At 49.5% G+C, this 10366-nt stretch overlaps 2 protein-coding genes across 2 annotated transcripts; one reads left to right on the plus strand and one right to left on the minus strand.

The window, feature by feature from the left end:
* Window positions 1-1111: 1111 nt before the first annotated feature.
* Window positions 1112-2569, plus strand: B0H18DRAFT_1132150 (uncharacterized protein; the record flags this gene model as incomplete). The annotated part of the gene is made up of 1 exon (XM_048035538.1): window positions 1112-2569. One exon carries the CDS (start codon window positions 1112-1114, stop codon window positions 2567-2569), a length of 1458 nt encoding a protein of 485 aa, XP_047884211.1.
* Window positions 2570-8406: 5837 nt separating this feature from the next.
* Window positions 8407-10312, minus strand: B0H18DRAFT_964894 (uncharacterized protein; the record flags this gene model as incomplete). Its single annotated transcript, XM_048043210.1, has 3 exons — window positions 8407-8765; window positions 8832-9732; window positions 9816-10312. Coding segments are annotated over 3 exons (1757 nt in total), but the record flags the coding sequence as incomplete, so codon positions are not given.
* Window positions 10313-10366: the final 54 nt, after the last annotated feature.

The following is a 10366-nucleotide window of genomic DNA, read 5'->3' on the forward strand; positions in this document are numbered from 1 at the left end:
ATTTGTTATCAAGTTTGATGAAGAGATGTTCCTCAAGACCATGCTAGTGAGTGATCACAACTTTCTTTATTGTGTACTGTCCTGACACATAATCCAGTGCTTGCTGAGGAGCCTGAGATTGAGATTGAGATTGAGCCTGAGATTGACTGAGAATAGGCCTAAGCCTGTGTTGAGCATGAGCATGAGAATGATAGTGAGGATAACTATGAACATGAGCTGGAAGCAAGGGCATAATGAGAGATGAAGGTGAGAAACTCTCACTGCACTTAACTCTCAACTAACATACCCATTTAGTTGATCTAGCCATTGAGGCTCTCCTTGATGAACCTGAGGCACATCCTGCACAGACTAGAGCCATGGAGTCCCACCCCAAAAGTGAGTATTTCATGCATCACACATATGATACTATGGGACTAAATATTCAACTATGACAGTGAAAGCATTGCTGAGGATCTTCAGCAAGTCACAATTATCTCAGACCCTGGGTGGTGTCCAGTCAGCCCTTGAACTGCTGAAATTCAAACCTCAGCAGTTAAGTGAAATCATCCAGTCATTGGATGATTTTGAGAGTCAGGCTGATAAACTGCCAAAGTACTCAGCTGACCTTGTCAAGGGTATTGGAAAATACTGGCATGATCTGTCAGTCTTAGGCAGAGCAAGTGAGCTACAGTCTGTCTGGCTCAACATCAGCCATCAGAGGATCATGGTGTCCAAGACATGGGTTATTCAGTTCCTGTATCAGGATTGTAAGAGTGTTATAGAGACTATCTCATCTCAGCATAGAGCCCATGTCTTTGTGCATCACAATGACTCTGAGCAATTAGAACCCTGCAATTGTAGGCAGCACTGGGAAGATCAACAAAGAGATGTCTTATGGCTGGTAGACCTTACCTTAGCCTTCATTGAGAAGTTCAGAGACTATGCACAAGATGCAACATGGTCTGTGTCATCTGCTCCATATATTCCAGCTCTAGATCCACCAAAAAGAGTCAATCATAAGCTGGAGTACTACAGGAACAGATTGCCAGCAGATGATACTAGATTTGATAGAGATGTGACCTGGAATATCTTGCAAATAATCTCTGCATGGCTTGGTATCACTGAGATCAACATGAAGGACCTGATCAGACAGGCAGGTCTTGTCACTAGTCTCTGTGAGGTACTGGACATGGGTGCACTTGTGCTGCCAGCTATCTGGGAGATATACAAGGCAGTTCCTAACTGGATCACTGAGAGATACCAAATCACACAGCCTCATCTCATGACTGAAGACATTTTCCATGACTTCAAGAGAGCTTTGAAAACTACTCCTGCAGCCAGCCTAGACACTGCAGAGAGGGAGTTACTGAAGTCCATTCAGTATGCTCATGAGAAGTTCATTAAGATGTCTAAGAGCTCCAGTTCTCAAGCTGCTCAAATTCCAGAGCCTGTGCCAGTCCAAGTAAATGCTATTTCTCCTGAGAAAGCTGTCAACTTTGTCATAGCCATTCTCCAGGATGCACTGAGATCACAAGAGTCCATAGACAGCCAGAATGAACATAAACCATTCCAATTGATACATGATGACTCTGACAACTTCCTAGCCTTGAGGGAGCAGGGTGCATCCAGGAAGAGGTTGATGGACTCTCCTAAGAACCCATTTGATGATGCAAACATTGTCACAGATGCTGGTCTATTCAGTGCTTTCTATTTCAGGTTGCGTGCATTCAGAAGTCCTGCTCTTCTGCATACTCCAAAGGAACATCTGAAAACCATGTTCAAAGGCCCACAGGAGTTGAGAGACTATGAGCAAGGACTTAAGGATCTCCTGCACAAGAGCCCCAATTTGTTTGGCAATCTAAGTGACATTGAGAAGAAAAATTTCCTCATGCACCATGCCACCTATGGACAAGTGAATAAGCTGGATGATGGATGGGAAGATGAGCTGTGGGAAGCTGTTAGGCTCACAAATTGGGAAACTCTGATGGCCAAAAAACCAGTGGATTTCCAAGAGATCTACAAGAAATGGCTTAAGAAGTCCAGGAAGTCCAGTAGTGAAAATGAGCCCAGTCAACATCTACAGAAGATGGGCAAATTAACACTGTATCTCCTCTGTGCAGACCTCTCTTATACTTGTGCTGTGAAAAAGCCTAGTACTGCAGAGGTGGGAGACATGATTGCAAGGATAGACTCAGGAGCTGTGGCTGGACTGAAGACCTTGGGGCTTGTACCTGCACAGGGACTCATTGGTCAGATGCTGAGAGACAAAGTCAGGGAGCAGTTTGGCTGGCTCTTTCATGAGATAACTGCCAAAGTTTCCCAAGAGGAACTTGAGAAGATGCAATTTGATGAGATTGTCTTGGAACACACTCTCTGCAAAGTTGGGAGGTTCTTGAAAAAGGGCGCATATGGTGAATGGGGTATCAGCATAGTTGAGAAGAAGAAGAAGACTAAGAAGACCAAGAAGACCAAGAAGAGAGGGCTTGAAGAGGCTGAGGAGGGATCTGATGGGGAGGAGAGACCTAGCACTAAAAAGAGTAGGACTGCAAGTGACAAGAGCAAGGGTAAAGGGAAAGCAGTAGCTAGATGACTGTGTTTGTATTGACAACATCCCATTTGGCAATGTAATTCACAGGTCTTGCTGATGTTATATCAGTATGACATGAAACCAAAAGCATGTCAACATCATGTAACTGTACTCAGTATTCTCCAAATATCTTTCCTCTGCATAGGTCTGTACACAGAATCATTATGAACAGACCATGAAGTGCAGTGTGTACTGTGATATGGAATGTAAGTAACAATAGTATGCTGAATGGGCAGTCTTTGCCCATTATGAGCTTTGTACTGTCACTATAAAGAATTTCCCAGATCTCTATTATGGATGGCTGCACTGTATGGGTCATATGCAACATATCTGGGGTAGAAACAAGCATAAATGCTACAGAGCCACTTGTAATTTTGCATTTTGCATTTTGCATTTCCTGGCCTGACTAGTGCCTACTAGGGGTGAACCAAATTACTGTATTTCACCTGAAAAAAAGGTCCAAGTGACTCAGTATATGGTTGGTATGTGTTGCAACGTATGTCATGGATCATGTGACTGGCTAGACCCAGTGGCCATTGTCCCTTTTCTGGTACAAAAGAGACATGTATACAAAGGTAGTGATATGTAGTTGATGTTGATCAGGGATATATACATTTCAGGCAAGCCATAGGCGGACTATTGCACAAGAAGTATCACAGAAGCTCACATTGCCCTAAATGGTGAGTCACCTTCCAAATCCAGTAATTCCCGATAAAGTGAATGTCTAGTGCTTCATAAATTGAAAATAAATCAGAAGATATTCATAGAGTGCTATGGCCTGCTGATGAGGCCTGTGATGTTTGGAACATGTTACCATATATGGAAGGTAAGCAATAATATCATGTACAAGCATAAAATCAGCCAACATTGCCCATTCTCAGCTCTGTTATGGCACCATAAAGCATTTTCATGATGTCTGATACACATGGCTATACTGTATGGGTGATGTGCTCCACATCTAGTGTGAAAATGAGCAATTCAAATTCTGCAAAGTCTCTTGTGTTTTTTTGTATTTTGCATTTTCTGGCCTAACTAGCCACTATTGGGGCCCAACAAAATTACTGTAGACTCTATGAAACAAGGGCTACAAGTTGATTATGTAATTGCCATATCTATTTGTGGGTGCTTATTGTTGCAAAAAGTGATTGATTATATTGGAGTGCAGTGCTGCTGGTTAGGTCACATGCCATGTTCACCACTTTCCATATTGGGCTCCAAGCTAGACGTTACAGGAGCCCCAAGTCCATGGGGAATTGCCAGCCACTGCATTTGTTTGGGTGTGTTGGTGTGAGTCGCGTCATCTGGGAGTCTGAAATTTGAAACTCAGCTAATGTGAGCATAGTAAGAGTTACTTATCTTAGGTTATCTGGTGCTCAAACAGTCACATGCACTGTGGGAAAAACCTGCCATATTGGGCTCCATGCTAAGCGTTACATTCTCTCCAGTCATAAGAACGATTCCTTCGTACCTCAGGGATCGTAACACGCTGTGGGCTTTGTAGTCTCTGCGCGGAAGACTGACATTGGTGTAAATAGCAAGCTTTGGGATGGGTTCGACATGAGGATCACTGTCGAATGGCTGGTATGACGTGAATAACCAGGCTGGTCGAATTTGCAACGACCGTGCGTAGTGACTGCGTGATGGGATGTAGCCATTGGGTTGTACGGTTCAACCTCTGTGGTTGCTGCATTACCTTCTCTAGAGGGTTGTCACGCACGATCCTGGCCTGCCTCATACTCGCCTTGTATTTTCATTCCTCTACCTTCAAACCGTCTTGCCCACTGATCGTCTTGCTTGCCAACCGTCTTGCCTGCTGACCTTGCTCACTAAGTGTCTTGCACGCTTGCTGTCCTGCTCTCGTGCCATCTCACTGCCTTCTGTCTCACCTGTGAGGTGTCCTAATTGTGTACTGTCTTACATGCCCATTACTTGAAGTAGGCTGGTTTGTTGGAATAGTTGTAGGCAATTTTGGACGAGAGGGAGCATGAGTGAGGCGACTACCTCACAGGTGTCATATATTGCAATGAGGTATGTGCAATCCACCAGCCTTGCTTGCATACTAGAATGGGTACTGAGAATCAAGATTTGAGATCATTGTCTGTCACTGTACATATATGATGGTTCACTCTGAGCAACGAGACTTATTGTCATTTGATCCAACATTCACGCACATTCTTCATAACTGTACTGCACTGGTAGTGAATATACACTTCAGAATACTGTGATCATATGTCCAGTACAACCTCTATTAGTATCCAATGACATAGAAGTACAATGATATGGACAACCAGAGGATATGTACATGAAGTTGGTGTTAGTAGTAGGAGCACGCTCACTAAATGCGCAAACACTCTCCAGTGATTTGCCCTCGGGCATTGCCTCGGCCATATCCCCGAGCCACCGGGGATGATGTTCTTTTCATTATAACTTCACCCCCGTGCCACCATATGCTATGAAACTTTGTACCAAGCATAACTATATATAGTACATGGCCTATATAAATTTGTATGAGAATTGAACCGTGGGATGTGTTTGTCTAAGACGTGCTCTGCATGTATAACCTTCTTGGCTATTTCAAGCTTCAACATTGCCAGATTGTGTTGGAGTATTGTTAGCAGCAACATAAACCATGGACACAGCGTTAATAAAACTTCTGTATGCACTCAATTGTGACAATTGTCTTGCAGAAGCTGCGAACTAATCTATATGCCTCCCAGTATCTCCAAACAACATATCATTTTTGAGACCTATCCTGAGATCCTAATTCTGTAAAAGCTGAGATTACACAATGCCAAAGTACTCTTTACATATAGGACAATGAGTTCAGTGGTCTACGTGAGTGGTTGGCCTAACAAGGCCTAATGTACATGTAGCTCTGTAAACACATATAGAACATATAGGACATGTTTGAACTCAGAGTAGTACTACATCCATGCCATTGAATCTGAAAGCAATGAATGTAAAAGAAAGAGCATACATCAATACACATACTCACTGAGACCATAAGCTCTGAACAACATGCAAACCTTCCGTCTTGAACACACCGCCTTGAACACACCACCTTGAACACACCGCCTTGAACACACACCACCTTGAACACCCCGTCTTGGGCACTCCATCCTGAACACTCCGTCTTGAACACTCCGTCTTGAACACTCCGTCTTGAACACTCCGTCTTGAACACTCCATCTTGAACACTCGGCCTTGAACACTCTGCTGTGAGCACTTTGCCTTGACAAGTGTGTCTCAAAAAGGCAACATCCATTCCGCCTTGAGAATGCTCCGCCTTGAGAACACAATATTATCCGCCTTGACAAGAGCTCAGACTGGTATACACTCTACTTTGAACTAGCCCGTCTTGGCTAATAGGCAATGCCAACCAACATGCACAACCAGTTAGCGGATTGGCTTTGGTGAGTCAAGAAGGTCCAAGAAGGTCCGCTGAGTCAAGACGGACATCGGCTGGGAAATGTACCTCAGCCAATGCTCGGCTCATGCATTGTATTGGGTGAGTCAAAATGGTCGGCTGGGTCAAGACGAGAATCGGTTGGAAACAGTGGCCCAGCCGATGGTCGGTTCATGGATTGGCTTGAGTGAGTCAAGAAGGTCCAAGAAGGTCGGCTGAGTCAAGATGGACATTGGCTGGGAAAATCCCCTCAGCCGACGCTCGGCTCATGCATTGTATTGGGTGAGTCAAAATGGTCGGCTGGGTCAAGACGAGAATCGGTTGGAAACAGTGGCCCAGCCGATGGTCGGTTCATGGATTGGCTTGAGTGAGTCAAGAAGGTCCAAGAAGGTCGGCTGAGTCAAGACGGACATCGGCTGGGAAAATCCCCTCAGCCGACGCTCGGCTCATGCATTGTATTGGGTGAGTCAAAATGGTCGGCTGGGTCAAGACGAGAATCGGTTTGGAACAGTAGCCCAGCCAATTGTCGGTCAGTGGATTGGCTTGGGTAAGTCAAGAAGGTTCTAAGAAGGTCGGCTGAGTCAAGACGGACACCGGCTGGGAAAATCCCCTCAGCCGACGCTCGGCTCATGCATTGTATTGGGTGAGTCAAAATGGTCGGCTGGGTCAAGACGAGAATCGGTTTGGAACAGTAGCCCAGCCGATGGTCGGTCAGTGGATTGGCTTGGGTAAGTCAAGAAGGTTCTAAGAAGGTCGGCTGGGTCAAGGCGAGAATCGGTTGGGAACAGTGGCCCAGCCGATGGTCGGGCAGTGGAATGTCTTGGGTGAGCCAAGAAGGTCACAACTGCACTAACATTGGTGTTATCATGCCATTCAATTTTATTGTAGTACCAGTCAGTATGAACTACAATATCTACTAAACACCGCCTTGCAAGGCCATCTTGCCCGTCTTGACTGCCTCCGCCTTGGCCTCGGCCGACCCCATCCTCTTTGGTGAGACAATTTTGGTCGGCCAACGTCGGCCCACCCCATCATGTTTCGTCACACCATGCAGCCCTTTTTACCCGAAGCCTATCCTATAGCCGACGTGCCGTCTCGCGGAATGTCATGGGAGTAGCCTACGCCGGCCGACGAGTCGGCCACTACGATGAGGATGAGACACCCGACGGACATATGTAGTACAGTACTTCAGCAATAGTAATACAATTATAGTAACCGTTTTGGATGGTCAGACACTGCGCTATGAATAAAAACCGCGTCGGCCGGTAAGTCTAACGCGTCGGCGAGCCCTCTCAAGGAGGTTGCTGGTCTGCCACAGGCACTCACCGTCTTATCAAATCAACAGCTAGTGTAAGTCAGCAATGTGACTCGCTTGGTCCTAGTTTGCTTGCCTTAAAAATGATTCGACGATCCCGCTTTGATGCTCAAACCGTCTTGATGGGCGCGCGGCATCCCGTCTTAGGATTCTGCGTATCGGCTGAGGTGGTCGGGTAATCGGCTTGTAACAACATGAGTCGGGTGGGAAAACACGGGATAAAATATGTTAAACACTGACCAGGATGTATTCGACATCGGCCAGAATGTATTAGACGTCGGCTTGGATGACGCCTTGACTGTGGTGAATTCCCGTCTTAGAGTGACCATGAAGATCGGCTGCGATATAGGATACATGGGCCAGGATATAGGCCAGATCGGTTGACATTTGTCGGAGGTCGGGCAGTATGTATTGACAATTGGCTGGGATGTGTTAGAGATCGGCTGGGATGACGCCTTGACTGTGGGGGAGTGCCGTCTTAAATGATCACGAACATCGGCTGGCATGCAGGACATATCGGCTGAGATAGGTCGGACATCTGCCGGAATATATTGAAGATCGGCTGGACTATGTTAAGTGTTGGTCTTGATGCATCAGACGTCGGTCGAGCCAGCACACATGTCGGCTGGCTCGGAAGGCCGTCTTGGCCAAGGAGGTGATGTGCTTGGTTGTGGCAGGGGTCGAAGGTGTTTCCATGTGCGTGGGATCAACTGACAGTCTGTGTACATAAATGGGCTGGACCTGAGTCCCGTGCAAGCCAGAAAGTATGACTCCCTGACTGAAGTTCCTGTGAACCATCAAGAGACTTGGCGCTGTCAGTATCAAAAATAGAACAGAGGAAAATTGGACTACAACTGCCTACTACGTATTAACATTAGAGGTGGCACAGTGGGGTCAAAACAGGCCTTAGAGCATCAGCTTCACCGTTCAAGACGTAGGAATCACCTTCTTACGCATGGGCCGTCTTGAATTCAGGGCGGCGGGTCGAAGGCCGCATGCCTCTGGTGCGATTGTAGCGGTCTCACAAATAGATCCGATATTCCAACACACAGGAGGCACTCGTTACATTGTCATATACATACAATACATTGGGGGAAACCAAACATGAGCGTGTTGAAGCTATATACCCTGCGTTGCCAGAAAGACCCTCAAGACGGCCGTGTCTTTCAAGAAGTCCCTGGGCACCCAGTCATCGGCACTCTCAGGCGTATCTTTCCAGTGAATCTTGCACTCCCAGTTGTCGTTGAGGTTCCGCATCTCGTAGACGTACTCGATGTGGCTATCCATGTATACTGGGACAGCGGTCAAGTGCTTGACGCGTGACCAGGGCAATTCGACGTTGTGTTTTGGCTCCCAGCCTTCCCAGCTCAGCCAGAACCGCCATCGGGTTTTCTTCTTGTAGCAGAGTTCGATCGCGCGAACCTTGTACCACTCCTCCTCCCCATCGACGTCGACCGGCCCGGGACCAGAGTCAGAATCTAACGGACGATAATGTGGTCAGCACAATTGCCCAGTTGATGTTACGGAGAATATGTCCGACATACCTGCATCACCGTCTTGATCCATCGCTTGAGAAGCCTCTGCCGACACATCCGACTCAGACGGTGAAGCTGCCCGACGCCTGTTTTTGATCATTACGTGATCCGGCCCTTTGGAACGGGATCCTCGGTGCCTCGGTGCAACTGAGGGTGACCTCTTGATTGGTTCAGGGCGTGGACGGTCGGGTCCAGTATAGTCAGGAAGGGCAGGGCGTGCCTGGACGCCTGCCACGTCTGGATCTTGGCCACGAATGGGAGGGAGGCGGGGGCGGTTAGGCCCGGAATAGTCGGGCAGCCCATGAGGCCTCTTGTCCTGATGAGGCGGTGGAGGAGACGGGCTGGGCGCGAGGATGGGCGCAAGGCGTGGGCGTCCCGGCCCGGTGTAATCGGGAAGCACGCTTCCCGTCTTGCGCTCAGGAGCGGGAGCCGACTCCAGACGAGGTGCTGGAAAGGGAGGGAGGCGGGGACGGTCAGGCCCAGAATAGTCGGGCAGCCCATGAGACGTCTCGACCTGATGAGGCGGCGGTGGAGACGGGCTGGGCCCGAGGATGGGCGCAAGGCGTGGGCGTCCCGGCCCGGTGTAATCGGGAAGCGCGCTTCCCGTCTTGCGCTCAGCAGCGGGAGCCGACTCCAGACGGGGAGCGGGAAAGGGAGGGAGGCGGGGACGGTCAGGCCCAGCGTAGTCGGGCAGCCCTTGAGACCTCTTGACCTGTTGAGGCGGTGGTGGAGACGGGTTGGGCCCCAGGATGGGCGCAAGGCGTGGGCGTCCCGCCCCGGTGTAGTCGGGAAGCACGCTTCCCGTCTTGCGCTCAGGAGCAGGAGCCGACTCAAGACGGGGAGCGGGAAAGGGAGGGAGGCGGGGACGGTCAGGCCCAGCGTAGTCGGGCAGCCCTTGAGACCTCTTGACCTGTTGAGGCGGTGGTGGAGACGGGTTGGGCCCCAGGATGGGCGCAAGGCGTGGGCGTCCCGCCCGGTGTAGTCGGGAAGCACGCTTCCCGTCTTGCGCTCAGGAGCAGGAGCCGACTCCAGACGGGGAGCGGGAAAGGGAGGGAGGCGGGGACGGTCAGGCCCAGCGTAGTCGGGCAGCCCTTGAGACCTCTTGACCTGTTGAGGCGGTGGTGGAGACGGGTTGGGCCCCAGGATGGGCGCAAGGCGTGGGCGTCCCGGCCCGGTGTAGTCGGGAAGCACGCTTCCCGTCTTGCGCTCAGCAGCGGGAGCCGACTCAAGACGGGGAGCGGGAAAGGGAGGGAGGCGGGGACGGTCAGGCCCAGCGTAGTCGGGCAGCCCTTGAGACCTCTTGACCTGCTGAGGCGGTGGTGGAGACGGGCTGGGCCCCAGGATGGGCGCAAGGCGTGGACGCCCTCGTCCGGTGTAGTCGGGCACTCGAGACGGTGCCGTGCTATCTGCGGTTAGGCCCTGGCCTTCGAAGCCAATAGGCCCGAGGCGCGGGCGTCGAAGTCCGACATAGTCTGCCGCTTCAACTCCATCTACGGGGGGGAAGAAAAAAGGTTACGTCAGACACCCCGGACATCAGACGCAAG

The sequence above is a fragment of the Fomitopsis serialis genome (genome assembly GCF_022376445.1).
Source record: "Fomitopsis serialis strain Sig1Antser10 chromosome Unknown B0H18scaffold_797, whole genome shotgun sequence".
Classification (NCBI taxonomy): Eukaryota; Fungi; Basidiomycota; class Agaricomycetes; order Polyporales; family Fomitopsidaceae; genus Fomitopsis; species Fomitopsis serialis.